Source organism: Berghia stephanieae, chromosome 3 (genome assembly GCF_034508935.2).
Source record: "Berghia stephanieae isolate SIO BIC M18660-M18661 chromosome 3, UCSD_Bste_1.3, whole genome shotgun sequence".
In the NCBI taxonomy this organism is placed as follows: Eukaryota; Metazoa; Mollusca; class Gastropoda; order Nudibranchia; family Aeolidiidae; genus Berghia; species Berghia stephanieae.
The window spans coordinates 47,891,128-47,911,947 of NC_088362.1; the positions used below are offsets into that span (position 1 = coordinate 47,891,128).

The following is a 20,820-nucleotide window of genomic DNA, read 5'->3' on the forward strand; positions in this document are numbered from 1 at the left end:
TGGGGTTGGAATTGTTTGAAAACAGGGTTGCAGCTTGAAGCCTGTAATTGTAATGGTAAATAAAAGCTGGTAAAATGTATTTAACTGTAACTATGGAAGTGTGTAAACAAACGTCCAGTGGATGGAATAAAAACTGTAGTCCTTTGCTTTTAAAATGAGGATATCCTCTGTTCCGACTGTAAATGAGTTCAGATTGCCAATGAAGATCTTGCTCCTCGTACATGAATGAGCATGAGCAGTGCTGCAACTAACATAGTTTGTGGCCATATTACTGCCAGTCAGTTTTCTCGCCCTTTTCTTTAGTCAACGGTTTTGATCCTGTATTATCTTCCCTCATTATGAGTAACGGAACACTGGAACAGCTGGGTTCTCGTTTATCAGTCCTGAGTGGAAGGATGGGTCAGAGAATAAAAAAAAAAGCTTTGACTTGAGCTGAGAGAGGCTTGAACCCCGGACCTTCTGATCCAAAAGCGAGTGTCATACCACAAGACCACATAGCCGCACAAAGAATTTTAAAATGTTTGACGAGGTAAAGGTCATATCAATTCATCAATTGAAGTGAAAAATTTGTGGCTAAAATGAAAAAAAATATATTCAGTTCAGTCAATAAACAACATATCTGACAATCAGTCTTATTGAATAGTAGTTCTAGTGCATGGTACCCTGTTATAAAAAGTGAAACCAAATTTTAAAATATAAAATTAATCAAAAGGAGGATGTGTCGATTGTTCAAAAATGTTTAATACATCATTCAATCATGAAACAAATTTCCCAAGCAAATTAAAGTCTGTATTTTTTTCAAACGTCAAGGGAACTTCCTCTGCCCTTTTCTTGGCATCTCGCTCTATGACCTGTAAAACAAAAAAGAATGGTAGAATTAAAATTTTTCTTAGTTATTACCAAACTAAGTGGGACACTTTGCTTTGAAATCAGTGCATGTTGTATGTGATGCAAGGACACACTTATTTTTCTATCACAGGTCACTAAATTATTCTAAAAATCAAGTAGAAAACATTTTGTAAATGTGTAAACACACATTTAAGTAAAAGTGCAAACTGGCTAAAGACAACAAACATAATAATATGTATGAACACAAAGATCATGATTCCCATCCTTGTTTCTATTAACTGTCACTTTAAAATGCTTTAGAAAAATCAGGCTGTACACTGATTCGATCCAGATCCATTTGTGACTGAGTCGAAGTTGTTTACTAATTAATACTCTCCTTACCAAATACAGGAAAATCGTCACATTTGTGTTTTACGATACAACTAACATTTTACAGAACAATATTTGTTAATGCCATAAGCCATAAGAACTTAGTGCTTTTATGTAAAGTTTGTTTTGCTTCACAAAATTATGTGTAGTATGTCCTTATTGCTTCTGAGTTTGAGTGTTGAAAAAAAAACAATTTTGGTGTTTGGAAGGTAGGACATGTTAGGAAAATCCTGAAAATGGTTGATAAGGAGAGATTTTAAAATGCTTTAGAATTTACAGATTCCATCCAAATCCATTTGTAAATAAGTCAAGTTCTCTACCGATTAAACTACTAAGACGGTCTGATCTGATGTTAGGTGAGAGATTCTATAACGGGATAAGATAGAGAATATTTTTGCCTACCTCTGATGTTGTCTTGTCTAAGAAAGAGCCAATGTCAACTTCTCGGATGCGTCTTTTTTTAGCCTTTCCACTGATGAAGGGATCAAAGTGATGCTCTAAGGTCTGGTAATAATAACAATAAATATATGAATAAAGTAGAATTAGAAAATATATGAATATATCACAGGATTACCAAAATAAAAGCATTAAATTTACTCTTTATAAGCAGACTTAGGGTCTCCATAGCTCAGTTGGTAGAGCACCAGCTTCACAATCAAAGGGATAGAGATCGACCCCTGGTGCAGTCGGGATTTTTTTCTGACTCCCCTGTCCACTCAGCAGTGATTGGGTAGCTGGGTAGCTGTTAGATATGGCAAAACATACCATCTGAATGAGATGGGCCTAGTCTAAATTTTGAAGTGTTTTTTTTGGTAGTGATATCCTGCAATGTTTTTTAAATAAGACTAGTGGAGAACTCACAATGTTTGTGCAGAAATAAAGGCTATTACAAATAGGCAGTCATCTATTATACTTATTAAGACAGATAGAGAAAAAATCTTTTGAGACACAATGATTTGTAAAAAAATAGTTTTATAATTTTTAGATTTGCTAGTAATTCTGTGCCAGATGATAAAAATTTCATTGGCTGTACAGGGTAGTATTGACCTATTAAAAAAAAAACACCAAAAAAACACAAGCTTTTATATAGCGCGATATCCACTAAATATGCTCAGAGCGCTTTACAAAGGGTCCCTGACCAGCAGCAACATGCAACATGTAGAATGAGACACGACACCTGTTAGGCGATATTCCACCTTTTTTCAGACAGAGAGAACCCTGTTAATGACCAGGTAATCATTTTACACCGGAGTACAGTTTTGAAAAGGGAGATAGAATAATTATAGTATGTATGTATTTACATTCAAATAAATAAATAATAATAAATATTAAAAACGCACCTTTAATTCCCAAATACAGCTTTCTAAAGCTTTGCATGTTGCTGGGGGTTCATTCTCCAAATATGGATCAGAATCAAATTCTGTTAGAATAAATAGAAAGTTTCATCAAAATTCATACTGATGCATTCCCTTTGGACAGCAATAGATGGAAAATATAATATTAAGGAGATGTGATATAATTGTTTAATATTGATAATAAAAAAATCAAATAAATAAAATTAAAAAAATAAAAAATAGGAAGAAAATAAATAACCATCATTTAATCTATAATAAGATTTTGATCAGTTTTACATAATTCACTATTTCGAAATGCTAGAGAAATATTTTTCACATATTATCCATTAAAGATTTTGTAAGTATAAGAAGTGGGTATGCAATAAAAGAGATGTTTGAAAAAATTAAACAGTGCTCGAGACACACCCAATTCATCTAAGCATCTAATAAAATGAGAATGGTGCCCACTTTAAAACTGGACAGTTTCGAGAAACTCAAAGAATAGTGTAATGGTTGCACATTATTTACAATTTAACACATGTATTACAGGAACGGCTCATTCTAGAAGGGTTAATTTTGGTGTTGATTAATCTGGTTTGCATACATCGAGAGTAACACTTTATTTATCACAAACACCTAAGAAACAGACACACAAAAGGATGTAGTTTAAGAAGGATCACAGTAGATCTAAACAGCAACCTATTCCTTGAGGCCACTTTAAGTTCCACACAGATTTTGCCACAGTTTAACCATCAAATAAGAGAGACACCAAGATGAGATTCTGATACACACTGAATCAGAAAAACAATTTACAAAAAAAAAAATTAAAAAAAAAAAAATGCAATTACGCAAAAAAAATAGTACACGAACCATTATCCAATTGCATTCCTCAAAACATGTGACTCTAACAAGGGTCTGAGTAAAAACCAAGTTGTCCCATTTCAAGATAAGGACCCAAAACAAAATAGAAAAGACAACACACATTAAAGACGCCACCAGTTATCCCATCAACCTCTAGCGGTAAAAAGAAGCATCACTTTACAACACTGAAAATTTGGAAATGCATGTATGAAAGCGTCAAGACAAATCAAAAAGAAAAATTCAAGAGAAAATCATCCTGCCTCCAATGGACAAGCTGATTTTTTTTTTCTTGTTCATTTTTTTTTCTGCTTTGTCTGACACTGTTTCATATACATCTTTTCTCACAACAGCAGTACTCCCTAATTTGTCAATTCAACACAGGAAACTGTGCGGCTATGTGGTCTTGTGGTATGACACTCGCTTTCAGATCGGAAGGTCCTGGGTTCGAGCCTTGCTCTGCGCATCGTTGATTCCTTGGAAAAGGCTCTTTACTCACATTCTCTCACCTTATTCGGGTGTACAAGATAAGAAGTGAGTAGAAAAGTGCCAGAAGACAATAGAGAATAAAAATTTTTCGCGGCGGTGGTGGGGTTTGAACCTGCGACCTTATTGGTACGACAACTCCGCCTGGCAGGTGAGAGCGTGGCTCTACCGTGTGAGCTATCCACGAACACAAAAATATTTGTATCAAACCCAAGTCATTTCTAGATCCCTCTCTCACCCACTTCTGGAGATCGCCGATTCGTTCGCACACCACCATCGCGAAGTGATTTTTGACCAGCAGTTAAGCTTAATAGCCAATATTCTCAACACAAACATATAACATAGAAACGATTGAGACATTGAGTATGCTCCGGTGTATGGGGTGAATTTTTAATTCAGAAAAGTGAGTGGAGCAGGCACTTACGTTGGTAACAACAAGATAATATGAAGTGAGTAGAAAAGTGCCAGAAGACAATAGAGAATAAAAAATTTTCGCGGCGGTGGTGGGGTTTGAACCTGCGACCTTATTGGTACGACAACTCCGCCTGGCAGGTGAGAGCGTGGTTCTACCGTGTGAGCTATCCACGAACACAAAAATATTCGTATCAAACCCAAGTCATTTCTAGATCCCTCTCTCACCCACTTCTGGAGATCGCCATTCGTTCGCACACCACCATCGCGAAGTGATTTTTGACCAGCAGTTAAGCTTAATACAGGGATGTCACCAGGCAAATTAAAAAAAGCCTGAAAACTTGGGCGGACGAGATACAAATCAACGTCAAGGGCTTTGTAGGGATTTGAAAAATATCAAATTTGGAATATTGTTTCAGTACTTATTATTGCAATTGAGAGCAAATAACACACAAAAGAAAGGAGAGTTAACAGTTTTCAAATTGATAAAATAAGGTGCTGAAAACAAAATATAGACAAATTAATATCAATAGCTATCAGGGGTGAGAATGACTGGTCACATAAAAGGAGAAAATTTTTCATTGTGAAGATCATGACCCACCCATGCAACCATAACCTATAAATTTAAACTTCACTCAAATTCACTGAGATTCGATCCAAAATTTGTCTCGCAGCAATTTCTGACACGACTCGGAGAATTTCAAAAATTGAAAGTGTAATTACATTTGGTGGTTGTAGTAGGGATGATGATGTGGTGGTGGTTGTAGTAGTAGTGGTGGTAGGGATGATGTGGTAGTGATTATAGTAGTACTGGTCGTATGGATGATTGTGTGGTGGTGGTTGTAGTAGCTGTGGTAGGAATGATGATGTAGTGGTAGTTGTAGTAGTAGTGGTGGTAGGGATGATGTGGTGTTATTTGTAGTAGTAGTGGTGCTAGGGATGATGGTGTGGTGGTGGTTGTAGTAGTGGTAGTTGGGTTGATGATGTGGTTGTAGTTGTAGTAGTAGTGGTGGTAGGGATGATGGTGTGGTGGTAGGGATGATGTGGTAGTGGTGGTAGGGAAGATGATGTGGTGGTGATTGTAGTAGTAGTAGAAGTAGTAGTAGTAGTAGTAGTAGTAGTAGTAGTAGTAGTAGTAGTAGTAGTTAGTAGTAGTGGTCTTAGAGATGATGATGTGATGGTGGTTGTAGTAGTATGGTGGTAGGGATGATGATGTGGTGGTGGTTGTAGTAGTGGTGGTCTTTTAGAGATAATTGTGTGGTGGTGGTTGTAATAGTTGTGGTAGGAATGACGATGTGGTGGTAGTTGTAGTAGTACTGGTGGTAGGGATGATGTGGTGTTATTTGTAGTAGTAGTGTTGGTAGGGATGATGATGTGGTGGTTGTAATAGTAATGGTGGTAGAGATGATGTAGTGGTTTTGGTGGTTTTTTTTTCAGTGATAATAGCAATTTGTCGAAAAGGAGGAAAATGTCTCCGCCCATCGGTCAAATGCAAGCAAAGTGTAAAAATAACAGGAACATAGTTTTGTATTGGTATTATGTAATATATTACTATTACTAGTATAAATCCATTCTTATCATTAAACATAAATTTAGTTTTTGTAAGATTTAATGGATGGTTGCGAGAGAGAGAGAGAGAGAGAGAGAGAGAGAGAGAGAGAGAGAGAGAGAGAGAGGAGGGGAGAGAAGGAGAGGGAGAGAGAGAGAGAGAGAGAGAGGGAGAGGGAGAGGGAGAGAAGAGAGAGAGAGAGAGAGAAGAGAGAGAGAGAGAGAGAGAGAGAGAGGAGAGAGAGAGAGAAGAGAGAGAGAGAGAGAGAGAGAGGAGAGACTTCTCTACAGAATAATTTATGAATTTATCTTAGGAATTCTATATCAAAAAAAAAAAAAGAAGAAAAGAGAATGGAAAGAAAGGCAAAGCGAAAGAGAGAGAGAGAGAGAGAGAGGAGAGAGAGAGAGAGAGAGAGAGAGAGAGAGAGAGAGGAGAGAGGGAGAGAAGAGAGAGAGAGAGAGAGAGAGAGAGAGAGAGAGAGAGAGAGAGAGAGAGAGAGAGAGAGAGAGAGAGAGAGAGAGAGAGAGAGAGAGAGAGAGAGAGAGAGAGAGAGAGAGAGAGAGAGACTTCTCTACCAGAATAATTTATGAATTTATCTTAGGAATTCTATATCAAAAAAAAAAAAAAGAAGAAAAGAGAAATGGAAAGAAAGGCAAAGCGAAAGAGAGAGAGAGAGAGAGAGAGAGAGAGAGAGAGAGAGAGAGAGAGAGAGAGAGAGAGAGAGAGAGAGAGAGAGAGAGAGAGAGAGAGAGAGAGAGAGAGAGAGAGAGAGAGAGAGAGAGAGATTTGTCCCTCCCCTTCCCCTTCAACTATAAACTTGCTAATCAAAGAACACCACTGGTCGTCTGTGTCAATTGTGACATCTGGTGCCATTCAGTCTGGCCCGACGTCATAAAAACGGGACCGTCACTAAATTTCACGAGACTATTGCACAGGTGTCAAAATATGACATAAGACATAATGGTGATTTTGTGGTTTTGAGGGAAATTTTTGACACGGCAAATTCAGCGGAAAATTTCTGAGAAATTCTCAAAATCACTGTTTATTTATCAATTTTATTTTTAAAAAGGAGGAATTGTGATGGGGATGGGCGTAGATAAACTACCATTTAGGTGCCCAAATATTCGACCGGCGGTGACAGCCCAAATTATTCACCCGGCGAAAAAGTTCCAGCTCAAATCGCGATCGCGATTTTTTTCTTCTTTAAAAAAATTTTTTTTTTTTTTTTGAATAGTGACGACGGACAAAAACCAGAGGTTCCGGATTAAAACCGGCTGGTGGTAAAAAAAAAAGGATTTCCGGCTAAAACCGGAAAAGTGGCATCCCTGTTAACCCATAGAGGCCTGGTGTTTACTAAAAAAAATTCCCCTGAGGCCCAGTGTAAGGGGCATAACTCTTAACAAAATAATACCAACACAAAGTTAAAAAATTATTAAACGAGCACCAAATGACATAAAATTATAATTTTAATTCCTTTTTATAGCCAGATAAATTTGCTTTCGAATGATATATAACATGACATGTTTTGATTTCAATAAATTGGGGAAAAAAATATTTAAAAAAAAAACTCGTTCCCCGCACCCCCATTCCCGTCATTTTCGTCAATCTCGGACTCCGATTCAGTGTCAGAATCACCTTGATCGGGTGCTAACGCCTCGTCTTGTCCATCCCCACCATTGTTTACATCTTCTCTTTCTAGTTCGATATCGCTTTCATTTCCAAAATCCTCTTCATCTTCTACACCACTCTCCAAAACATCATTTCTAGCGCCACGCAACAAACTCGTGAAGTACGGGAATGCCATTTTTCTGAATTCGATTACTCACTTGCTATCAACGCTATAAACGTGCGGTAAAAAGGAAACGGAAATAGAACGATCGCATTACGTTTACGATGTTTCCGGTTTAGAATAAAATGAAGTGATTCGTTGCAATAACAAAGTAAACATGATCCGTTTTTTCTCGGGGGCCGCGGGCGATGACGGGCGATGCGGGCCTCAACAGTCGCGGGCGACTCCAGGGGAAGCGGGCCTCTATGGGTTAATAGCCAATATTCTCAACACAAACATATAACATAGAAACGATTGAGACATTGAGTATGCTCCGGTGTATGGGGTGAATTTTTAATTCAGAAAAGTGAGTGGAGCAGGCACTTATGTTGGTAACAACAAGATATGAAGTGAGTAGAAAAGTGCCAGAAGACAATATTCGGGTGTAAATGAGTACCTGACCGTTAACAGCATTGTCTCTGTCAGAAAAAAATTGTAATATCGCCTAACAGGTGACATGTCTTGTCCTACATGTTAAGTGTTGCTGTTGGTCAGGGACCCCTTGTAAAGCGCTTTGAGTACATTTAGTGGATATTGCGCTATATAAAAGCTCAACATTTTTTTTAAACTGGAGCTTCCCAATCAGTAGTCCCACAAGTCTCCAGTGATAAAACAGAAGCATCACATGTACAACACAGAAAAATGTAACTCACCCGTGGGTCCTTCTGTCCTGTGTAGCAAGACGTCGCATGCTGGATGTCTCTTGATTAAATTAAAGATGAATGCAACACAAATTCGAACACTTGATGCTGGTGCATGAAGAGACAATCTCGCTAACCTTTTCACAAAAGCTGCCACTAAGTAACCTGGTAAATGTCTGCGTAATAATTTAAAAAAAAAAAATGTTAAAATTAATTTTTAAACAGAAAAAGGTAGAACTAAACCATGGTTCTAGAATAAAAATCTAAAAATGTATGGAAGAGGAGCATTACTTCCAGGAAGAGGAAAAGTGGCATAAGATTGCATGGATTCAAAATATCTTACTATAAGAGATGAAAATCTCACAACCAACCAAATTATCACAATTTTTATCCTTTATTTCTCAAGCCCAGTACTTTCCAGAATTAAGCATTACAATTAAAACTCCTGTTTCAGAACTCAAAGTGTAATCAAATTACCTGTAATCAAACAAGTTGACAAGTCTAGAAATATATCTAAAAAGTTCTCCTTCTTTTACATATTAATTTAGACCTCTGTAGAAGCACTTATATGTAATAAATAGACAAAAACATCTTCACACACAGACAAATTAGTTTAAAACATATATTGGATAAGCTGACATCATATGATTGGATAGTTTTCTACTTACACCATGTCCAAGGAAAAAATGGTTAATAAATTTTGAGGTTATATATATATATATATATATATATATATATATATATAATATATATATATATATATATATATATATATATATATATATATATATATATATATATATATATACATAATAAAAATACTAATAAATCTAAAAGGGCATGGATAAAATGGGTTCCCCCCTTCTGCTTTAACAATATTTTTATGAAACTTATTTCATGGAATTTACTTACGTAGACGACAAGAATGTGTCTGCCAAATGAAAGAATCGACTTCTGTACTTGGCCCCAAAGATCTGAGGCTGGAACAAGGAGTAAAGCTTGTTGTAAAAATCTGGGTAATTTCTGGTCAAGGTTGGAATAAACAGATGATTAAAGAAACACATGTGCGCAGAAGAAATGAAAAGTTTTATTTCATGATCAGATAAAAATATTAATTTCATTTCATTGTAATTTATATGTTAATTCTAGATGATCTTGTAAAAATTCACTTGTGACAAATGTGATAAAATTTAGGCACAAATTAATTAGAAACCAGAACATCAACAGTGAAAAAAAAAATAGAATAGTTAGAAAAGAAACTCATGAAAATAACAAGCTTATTCGTTATTTAAAAAATACTTTTAGATCAAGAATATACTTACAAATTGTGCTTGTGCATGAGAACAAAGAGGCCATTGAGGCTCATTAGGCTGATAGCACCACCTGGTGGGAGAAAAAGAAAAGAAAAATGATATTCTCCATTTACAAGAAATCAGAAAAAAACTATCAATAATGGCATATATTCTAATACCATCTTTTCTGAGATTATTTAACTTTAATTAGGCACTAGTAACAGATTTTAATATTAAAAATGATGAAGGAACCAATGATTGATCAGGCAGAGATAGATGAAAATAATTAAATGAATAATTGAAAACAGAGTTACACTGCATTGGCTGCTCTCTTTGTGAAACAGTAAGGTATCATGTCAGGTTAGAGTATAATAGAATCCCACCCGTGAAGGTTTAACTAAACATCAAATCCAATGACTCACCAACATCGAAAGCTTGAGATAAAAAGTCTGTAAGTAACACAGGATTTGTCATTTGATCCATGACTGATGGTATTCCAGTCAGAACGTCTTTGTACAATTTGCTGGGGATCTATATGGACAGTAGAGAAAACACAAAAAGGAATAAGATACATATTCTCTATATCTCTCAATTTTTTAAAATCTATTTCCATGAGTTCAACATTTAGATAAATGAAATTTGTTTTAATATTGTAAATTGAGTCCTTTTTAGAAATATATGATTAGTACAAGGAGACCAAATTCCTTAGATGGTCATTCATGTCAGGTCCAGAATTAATAATTAAATTCCTAGATAGGACAATCAGATCAATCAAGTTAAATTCCTGCCTTGCAAGCATCATTTGTTATGTAACACTAGTAGAGTTATAATGTAAATGTTGCAGCTCAAAGAAGTAAATAATAATGAAAAAAATAGAACAGAAGCTACAATTTAGCAATGACTATCCCGCACAAATCTTTGGGCCTCTTTTTCGCTCACGAAGTGCCCAAATTCGCGTCAAAATATGGGACGAAGCCGTTTCGTACATGCTATTTTAAAAAATTAATAACGACGCTGTTTATCGATGAATATGACTGAAAGTTGCACACAGTTAGAAAAAAGGTCATTTTAGATTGTGTTAAGCGACAAAACTCGTGCGATTAACAGAAGACCGTTAAAAATAGATTTTTACTCTTTGGAGTAAAATATTTCTAAAACTACGGGGCGTGGAGGTTTTGTCGCTGACAAGGTAATACATGAACATTTCTTCTTTTTGGTTGTAAAATTTCATAGGAATATGACGAGTACTTTTCCCGTATTTTACAAAACACCATCCTAATTTGCTCTTCAAGTTTCAATCTTTTAATCGCAAGATACAACGAAAGGTCGAAAAAAAAAATGCCGAAAAAGCGTCCCATATTTTCGCGTTTTTTTCATCTTTGCGGGTCATCCAAATAAATGACACCTTTAAAACTGTATAACTTGTTTATTTATGAATGGATTTTCAAAAGTGAAAAACATTTTTACTCAGTGGAGATAGGGCTTGGATTTTAGACAAAAATTTGCCTCAAAAAGAGAAAAAAACATTTTTCATAGTCATTGCTATACAATTTCATTCACAAAGACAAATGGTTTGGATGGTTTGGGTTTCATCTTTGTGAATAAAATTGAAGCTTATATTCTATTTTTCCATTGTTATTTATAAAAGAGTCCCATGTCATTGGTAAAAAGCTGATTATTTTCAAACTATGATTGAAGCTTAACCTCATGCCATGACTGGCATTCCTACAAAGTAAAGGATGCTAAAAAACTTAAAGCTTTACAAATATCCTTTTGATTAGCTTAAAAAAATTGTCATTTCCCAAAAGCAAAATACATTTGACAGAGATGTCTAGGTGTTCAAATATAATAATTATAAGAGAGATGATCTGATATGCATAACTATGACGACAAGCCTGGTTCTGGTACAAGCTCACATACTTGCACACTCCCTTCTCTTAAGCCTCTGTACAAGTGCAAATGTTGGGATTTACATTTTTTTAAAAAATTGCATCATATACTCACGTCTTTCTTCAGAAAGCTGAAGACAATTTTGTTCACTTCTTTCTTCATCTTGCTGTCTGAAAAGTTGAAAATTAGGAATATTTTTTCAGCCATAAAAAAAAAAGATTATTTTTGATTAAACATTCTTTTAAAAAGACTGTTGTATAAGATTTAAAATAAGAAATGATATTGTTACAGGTATGTGATGAAGCTATTTTATTTGTTAAGTACCCGAGTGTGTCTAATAATTGAAAGAAGTCCTGTGATATTCTGGTGTTTCTATTTCATCCAGAGCTCCTTTACTGTGATGTTTCAGTCACAATGATAGAGTATCAAATCATATCCAACTACTGTAAATTTAGTAATCATGCGTGTCACTACCAATAAATCCAGTTTTTAAAATTTTTAAAAATACAAATATTGTCACAATGTAAAACGTATTATCCGCTGTGAACAGCACAATCTCTATACATGAAGAAGAAGAAGAAGAAAAACAACTTCCAAGAGTAAAAGTTTTCTAAATAAAATCACCATACCAAGTTCTTGTCCGGTGATCACAGTTACTGAACGCCATACATTGAAAGCCCAAATGTCACTTGTCGTCGGTTCCTGAGAATGAAAACAGGGGAATGCTTAAATGAACTAGAATAAAGATTCTTCTCTCATATCATGTAAGCACTATGGTCTAACGACAACATGCAGCGTACAACATATTTTTTTGGCAAAATAATGTCTGAAATGGAATAACTGATCTACCTTTGGACTCTCATTGAATCTTTAAAGAGTAGAATGAAGATTATTTGTCGTGGAAACTAGGTAAAACTAAATGCTGAACAAAGCCATTACAGGACTGAAACAGAAAGTTCCATGGAAATAGATAACAGACATAGATCAAAATAGGAAACAGCAGACAGCCGCGGTTTATTTCTAACCTTGTAAATAAAATAATCACGATAAATATGTATATCACCTTAATTTTTTCTCCTCTCTATGCTATATGCAACTAAATATCCATATCCTGTGGTACAAACCCCATGATTAGTGCTATTTTTGTGATAGTTATAATATCCATCACCATCTATAGGCAGGTACTCATTCAAACTGGAGTAACCTGTGTAGTGTTTTTCTCAATGTCAGGGCCATCTGCTATTGACTGTATTCATTAGTATGTGACTTGAAGAAAAAATTGCAAAAATTTGCCTTCAACTTCAAGGCATATTTTAAATGATGATCGAATTAACCTAGCCATCTCTCACAGAGCAACGCTGCATTTGATCTAAGACAAGATGGTTTACAATTTGGCTTGGACCTCTAGGTAACTCCGGAGTACAACGTGAAGACATTACATTGTACAATGCCGCCCTTATCACAGACCTAGATAGCGTACTTCTCAGCTTTTTGGATTGAGCTTCTATATAGCGCAATATCCACTAAACATGCTCAAAGTGCTTTACAATGGGTCCCTAACCAACAGCAACATTTAATATGAAGCCTGTTAGGCAATAGTACAATTCTTTTTCGGGCGGAGACAATGCTGATAACGACCAGGTACTCATTTTACACCTGGAGTCTCCTCCAATGACTCAACAATGCACTGAGCAAGGCTCGAACCCAGGACCTTCCGATCCGAAAGCAAGTGTCATACCACTAGACCACATAGCTGCACATGGCTCATGAAACCGGCACTCACCTTTTCTTTTTCCTTAATATTGTCTCTGAGACAAAGAAGAAAGGTCATCACACTATCCTTACTTTTCTCCCCACATTCTGACAGAAGGGTTGGAAGTTGTGCTATCAACTTGCCTCTGTCTCTCTCACTGTCCAGCAAACACAACATCAGTCTCTGAAAATGAAAATTAATGGGTGATCCTTGCAAGAATTCTTTTACTCTCTAGCAATGATAAAATTTGAAAACCAGTGTCATTAACCCTCTCCTTACCACCTACAGCAAAATCGTCACATTTGTTACGACACAATATACATTTTTTCTTATTTAGATTTATTTTGTACATCACAAACTTTAAAGAATGATCTTTGTTTGACTTATAAGAACACAATGTTGATTTATAGAGAGCTTTTTTGAGTTTAAAGAATCAATTTTTCTGCTGTTTAGGCCTGTCATTTTGGGAAAATACTGAAAATGATTGGTAAGGAAAGAGAATAGAAAAAAAAAAAATGAGAAAACATATGATAGGAAAACAAGATAGAGCATCTAAATGGAGCAAAATATTGCATTCTGGTCTAATTTTTTAATTCAGGAACATACTCAAGTATAAGTTAGAGCCAAAAGGTTTTGTAGCTAGGTCATTGTCGTTATCTCCCTTGTTCTTAAAACATTGAATTTTAAGGCCAGGAAGAGCTGACTTTAATAAGCCTATATTGAAAATCTTTTTATATAAATAAAAAACAATGTATCAAATGTCTTTCTATAAATTATCACAACAAAATAGGTTCTATTATGATATTAAACTATGGCCAACTATCAAGACAATTACAACCCCCAAGTCCAAATGAGCTTCACGTTTGCAGTAAAGTTGAATTGCCAAGAATTCATTGTCTTATAGTTTGACTATTTTTCGTATTCAGACTATTACCTTTGCAATTATTCTTTTTCTTGATGTGCAATTTTCTGTGTTTTTAGTCCCAAGACCACTTAAAGTCAACGTCAATGCTTCAAAAGCAGAAAGCTGTTGAAAAATATCAAAGAAAGAAAAACCATTACAAGCATAGAAAATAGAAGTATGCAGCATGAAGTTGAATCAGTGCTTGTCAATAACAGTAATATTTTAATTATATTTTCATTATGGTACATTGGTCTCCACAAGAGCTTGCTGCCTGGATGCCCCTTCCCACCTATGTGTCCGTTTTGATCATGAAACATCTTTTCTATCACTCTAAAAGCATAGGTGTTCCCGTGAGAGGACATAATATTGCCAAAGTTTCAAAGACCATTACTATATGTCTCATCTAAAAACTAGTCCATAAAAGATCTAAAATTATGTAAGTGATACTAATTGCATGACCATTGATTTGAAGACAGGGAGTAATTATTAAATTAGGCAAGTAAGTTGATTACTTTCATCTATCTTTATGAAAAATAATGAAACAAGAATCATTCCTTTCAAGATGAAGATGATGTACTGTTGTATTATATTGATGTCTTGCTAAAAAAAAATAACAGCCGTCCATTTTGATAGATGTTTAAAACATGGCTAAAAGGAATAAATGAATAATCTTAATAATGACCACTAAGTTCTTCTTTCAAATTATCCATCATTTTGCAGGGCTGCCATAATGAATGCAGACCTGCCAAATTGAAAACTTCAAATTTAGTCATTTTTATGTCAATGTCTAGTACTATGACAAGGAAATTAGTAGTAGTAGAAGTAGTACTCTTAGTAGTAGTAGTTATTATTATTATCATCATTATTTAAGTAATACAGAGAATTGAAAATTCGTAATTTTCCATAATAATTAGTAATTGGCCATGAAATTTGTCTAAAATTCGTAAAATTACGAAAAATTTGTAAGATTCAGCAGGTTTGTGAATGCCACTTCTCCAAGCACCTCAGTTCATAGCATCATCTTTCTCCAGGTCCAGTTCTTTCATATCGTCCTTAACCCTATCCATCCATCTAGTCTTTGGGCATCCCTTTTTTCTCTTACCTGCTAATTGTATACCCTATACTTTCTTTCCCATGTACTCCCTCTCTCGTCTCTTAACATGTCCAAACCATTTCAAACTATCTTCTCTCGTCTTTATTAACCACTACAATGAACACTGAGTAATAAACTTAATACAGACTTACTTGAATAGTGATGTTATCTGAGTCAAGCTTTGTGAAAATCAAATTTAATGCTGTCTCGAATTGTTCTCTCAACCAAACATGATACTGATCCTCTTGCTTTCCAGATGTATCTATGGAACAAAACGGTATACCTTTTTTTTAATAAACAGTGCCAGATTATCGTTATACTCACAATTACACAATGCATGACCATCCTTTGCACGTTGACAACATGAAATATCTCAGAGTCCATCTCAATAAAAAACTAAAATGGTAAACCCATTTAGAACATATCACAGCAAAGGCAGGCAGGATGCTAGAGTTTCTCAAAAGGAACATAAACCAATGCCCACGAAAAATAGATACCTAGATAATCACGCCTCTCAGACAGTCATAATGTAAACAATGGCAGTGCAGTGATTGGTAAACATAGCAAACTACACAGATTTTACTCTCGATGTCTTAGTAAAATACCCACTGTTTTGCCTGTTGATCATTTGATGCATTGCGTTTGTCCAACAAGCTCACAACATTTTGCTTGCCAGATATACTGTACCACCACACAAAACTATGCATAACCTTAAACGTTTATAGTAATACTGACACAATTTAGTGAGAACTACTAATAAAACTGACTGGCTAAAAGCAATAACAAAGAGCTGAGTGACGTCAATTTAATTCTATCTCTGGAATCAACACTGAAGCTATGTGTAAACGAAGCTATGTGTAAACGTAAATGTTTATAACATGATCAAGAAAATCAAGTGATAACTAGTCACCTATCTGGCGGTATAAAAACAATAACAGTGATCAGAGAGAGGTCTTTTCAATTAAGAAGTTAATGATGAAGAAGACAGGTATACTGTCCCTCGTATGGATGGATTTGATTTGGACAGTGATGATAATGAAAAGTGAAAAAAGTGCTGCAAACAATAATGCCTTGAAAGTTATGTACATGATTTTTAAACAAATAATGATCACTTTAAATCAGAGATGAGATCTGCATCATATAAGTGCAAAAAATAGGTTTATTTATCACAAGAAATAAATAATCCCAGCTGTGTTAAAAAGACCCAAAATCTTGCATCACCAGAGTTTCTCAAGGGTCAAAACTCTATGTCTTCAATGAGTTAAAGTAATATATATATATATATATAATATATATATATATATATATATATAATATATATATATATATATATAACCCCACATGTCTGTAAGGATTAGGAATGACTTCTCCTGCTCAGAAGGTATCTTTAGCCACCAAGAATTTAAAAAAAAAAAATTCATACAAAAATTTGAGTGTGCGTGGAAAAAAACAACAGCCAATGAAATTATTCCTAAGTTAATAAATAAAAATAAATATTAACTTTCTAATTTTTTCCCCACATATTAGTGGCAGTTTTGCAAATACAATTTGACCTCACCTTTTGCTTCATCTTTAACTGTCTCAAGGAAGTCTGTCTTTAATATAAAATGATTCAACACTTTACCACAAGCATCGCAGCAAGCAATCACAACATCTTCCTCTTCACCCTGGAAATTAAAAAAAAAATGATTTTTTAAAAATGAATGAGCTATTTACATCATCAAATCATTCTACAACATGTTAAGGTAAGTAATCAATGTTTTCTCTTTATAGTTATAGACAAGAACAGACAATGCAAAACATTCTGGAAACAGAACAAATATTCACAGTCAGAGTGGCAGTGGTAATTGGAACCTCAGTAAAAAAAAAAGTAGTAGAAATGGAGGGCTTATCTGTCTAACCCTCTTGGCTCTATAGCCGCAACAGACCTAAGTTCTTGGTGTATGTCATGCTAATATACCTCCTGGATTTTATTTCCCACTATAGTAGAAATGTTACTTTATAGCATTATTGTTAATCTTGTTATTTCATATTTATTTCATGTTTGTGATTTTATACAGTTTTTTGCAATCACAAAAATAAATTAAAATTAAGATACAGAAAACAGTACAAGAAACAGCAAAGTCCAGTGAATGAGAGTCAGACCACTAAGCTGACAGGAACACAGCAGACTCATTTTAATGTAAAAACGATCTATTCACCAACCACTTCCCTGGAAGGCATTAGGAGAATAGCAGGGACTCCTCTCAAAGATAAACAAATTGGAATAAATAAAATAAATGGTGTAAAGAAATGAATAACAGTGAAACAGAACCCAAAACACAATGATTAAGTGACAATGAAAATGGCTGGGATGTTTACAAGTGGTTATAGCTTTTAACAATCGAGATGTTGGGCGCAATGGAGACCATGATACGAGATCAAAAAAGAAAAAGCTGCCGACAATTCCATAAATGAGAACATGACTTTACTCGAGAGGCCAAAGTCATGGTCTATCTTGCCTAAATTGAATCTAAAAAAGAAGAGTACAAAAATAAATTTCGTAGGGGGGGGGGGGGTAAGGTTATGAAATAATGTTAGCTACAAGGCCTAAAAACAAACAAACCAATAAATAACAAAGAAAGAAAGAAAATTTAAAAAACAAAAAAAATCAATCCACAACATGAAGAAGTTCTATAAATGAATACATGGTTAACCTAGCCAAAATCTTAAAAAAAAAAAAAACTAAATTAAATTTTGTGTAGGCGACGGGCCGATAACTTGTAATCTCTTTTCTGACATTTTTGGTGTGGGGGGGGGGGGGGGGGGGGGGGGGGGGGGTGGCGTGATTATTACCTTAAAAAGAGCCCCCCCCCCCCCCCCCCCCCCCCCAAAAAAAAGGTAGCGTCAATTGCCAAGGACCTTGACAATTGTCAAATCGTCAATTGCCAAGGACCGTGTCAGTCCATCACGTATGTGTACTTTTAACTGCCACGGAGTACCTTTAGTGTCACGAAGTGATGTATTACCACAGAGTGATGTTATTAATATTTATATTAATTATCTAATGCTCTCTTTTACTCTTCTTACTTTCTCTGTCATTTTCTCTTTTTTTTCTCTCTCACACAGTCTCTCTGTCATTTTCTCTTTTCCCTCTCTGCCATTTTTTCCTCTGTGTGTGTATTTCTCTGTCATATCCTCCCCCCCCCCCTCTCTCTCTCTCTCATATTTCCTCTTTTTGTCATGGACCTTGCCAGTTGGTAGATCGTCAACTATTTACTATTAACTGCCACAGATTGATCTTGTTGCACAAATGTTTTACGTTAATAGTTCCTTATTAAGACGATGTGCAGTATATTTCCTTTAAAATAAAGGAAATCTTACTTTTCTATTTAATCTTGATAGGACTTGTCAGGGATTTGCCACTTCGTCCTTCTGGGGTTTTTCCCCCCCGCTGAATCCGAAATCAACAGTAATTTTTGTTTTGATATTATTTTAACTCATCTTGAAATTCGTGAAAAGACAAAAATTGCCAACAAGTGTTGACTTGATCATTTCCATAATGATTGACAAGGAATGAGTGAATGGAAGAAAGTGACAGGATTCGAGATTCGTATGTGCGCAAATTGAGGTTCGACTGAAATCACCATATGCAGCTGAAGAGTTCCCCAATTTGACTCCTTGGCAGTTGATGAACCGTCAACTACCAAGGACTCACTCCTTGGCAATTGACACTGAATTCTGAGTTCTCTAATATTGACAGTCTCAGCAGTAGCTATCAACAAGAACAGCAACAAAAACAAACAGGCAAGCAATAAATAAATAGAAGAAAAAACTCGCCTCTTCAACATAAAGAAACAATTCCATAAACGAAAATACAGTTTTACGCCGGGAGGCCAAAATCTTGGTCTTCCTAGCCAAAAAATATGATTTTAAGGCTTTAAAAACTCCCTGTCTCAGAAAGAAGTAAAAAAAAAATAGTTTTTAAATCCAATGTGGCAACTTGGTAGTCAAAACTGAAGGACTTTCAGTTTCACAGCACAAGGCACAAGGGGATTTTTTAAAATTATTATCGGGGGCGGGGGGTGAGATACCCCCCTAACCCTAAATCACTCGTAATATCAAAACTGGTGGGAAACACAAGAAATAATGGCGTCAGCCGTCGGCCGGAGTCATTCATAAACTTAATAAACAGCAACCGACTCAGCAAAATGTTTTTGAAATTAGAAAAATCACATCTATAAGTTATCTTAAATAGTAATATTTATTGGACACCGCAACTAATTGAAAGTCCATATGACTAAAAGATTAAGTAATACAATCTCTTTAACTTTAAAAAGTTTTGCGAACTGACTGTGACTGTGAAACTACGGAGGTCCTCCCGTCAGTCAAAACATAGAAAATTTACCACTTTTTTACGAAAGTACCAATAAAACTAGATATATAGCGATTGTAGTAATAAAAGGTATGCTGCGATGAGAATGAATGTCACAATCAAAATTAAATGAATAGGCTCAATGTCAATGAGTCAATCAATGACAAAATGAGAAGTTGATTCCAAATTAAAGAAATGATTGATCGATTTTGATTGCGATCATGAAAAATTGATACCTGTAAATTATCCAATATTTCTAGAAATAAATTAGAATTTTTGTGATCTTCGATTATTTTCTTAGCTGAACTAAGAACATGTTTCGCTTTTTTCGTCATTGTTATAACTTCTTGCCTAATTGAATGGAATTTGACGAGAAGTTTGTTTGGGTTTGAAAGCATGCAATCGACAATCCTGAATTCTGAGTTCTCTAATATTGACAGTCTCAGCAGTAGTTATCATTCGTAGGTTTTTCGTACTGTTTATAATAAATTTATTGATTTCAATCATAACTTTTAGAAAATTATTTCCCATTCGCTGAGTACTAGTTAAGTGAATGTTAATACATGCATGCCTAATAACCATGGCGTACTAAAAGAGTCATTATAGTAGGGCTATGCTAATAACCGAACGCATGTATGGGCTTGATTTAACATGTCGTAATGGACAATACTGTATAATATTGTATTGGCATTGGCTTGAGTTTGAGAACATCCCATTACATCAATGAGCCCATAATCATTTTGGGTTATCAGACCTGCAAATAAGTACACATCGACTGGGTAGGATCGCCATATATAACAAAGCTTGCTTTGCGCAATGTTAGTTTTCTGGCATTGTCACAAATTAGGCAAATGCACATAATCGTTAATTTATTTGCATGTCAGATAACCGAATTCGGCTTACGGTCATGTTTTAACATTATTTTAACGGAGAATATTTCGCGTTGGTTTAAGAGTAGTAGTAGTAGTAGTAGTAGTAGTAGTAGTAGTAGTAGTAGTAGTAGTAGTAGTAGTAGTAGTAGTAGTGGTAGTAGTAGTAATAGTAGTAGTGGTAGCAGTAGTAGTGTAGTAGTAGTAGTAGTAGTAGCAGCAGCAGCAGTAGTAGTAGTAGTAGTAGTAGTAGTAGTAGTAGTAGTAGTAGTAGTAGTAGTAGTAGTAGTAAGCCTCGCAATCCGAATGACGCTGAGAATTTTGTGATTCAGTCATAGTC

The 20,820-nt window shown here is 35.2% G+C and overlaps 1 protein-coding gene across 1 annotated transcript; it reads right to left on the bottom strand.

Annotated features, from left to right (window-relative positions):
* Nucleotides 1-719: 719 nt before the first annotated feature.
* On the bottom strand, nt 720-20,040 carry LOC144967890 (nucleolar complex protein 4 homolog). Its single transcript, XM_078905636.1, has 14 exons — nt 19,848-20,040; nt 16,816-16,924; nt 15,410-15,519; nt 14,195-14,287; nt 13,291-13,443; nt 12,137-12,209; nt 11,622-11,677; nt 10,040-10,148; nt 9,648-9,708; nt 9,238-9,348; nt 8,338-8,501; nt 2,559-2,638; nt 1,621-1,722; nt 720-851 (listed from the first exon to the last, which is right to left on the bottom strand). The coding sequence occupies exons 1-14, from the start codon at nt 20,007-20,009 to the stop codon at nt 756-758; spliced, it is 1,479 nt and encodes a 492-aa protein (XP_078761762.1). The 5' UTR covers nt 20,010-20,040; the 3' UTR covers nt 720-755.
* Nucleotides 20,041-20,820: the final 780 nt, after the last annotated feature.

Bases quoted from the DNA above. Each gene is read 5' to 3' on its own strand.
- LOC144967890 (XM_078905636.1), bottom strand. From the start codon at position 20,009: ATGCTTTCAAACCCAAACAAACTTCTCGTCAAATTCCATTCAATTAGG. The intron at 13,444-14,194 runs GTAATAGTCTGA...TTTCATTTTCAG, and splicing joins GAAAAAGAATAATTGCAAAG to AGACTGATGTTGTGTTTGCT. The intron at 8,502-9,237 runs GTAAGTAAATTC...ATTATTACGCAG, and splicing joins GACACATTCTTGTCGTCTAC to ACATTTACCAGGTTACTTAG.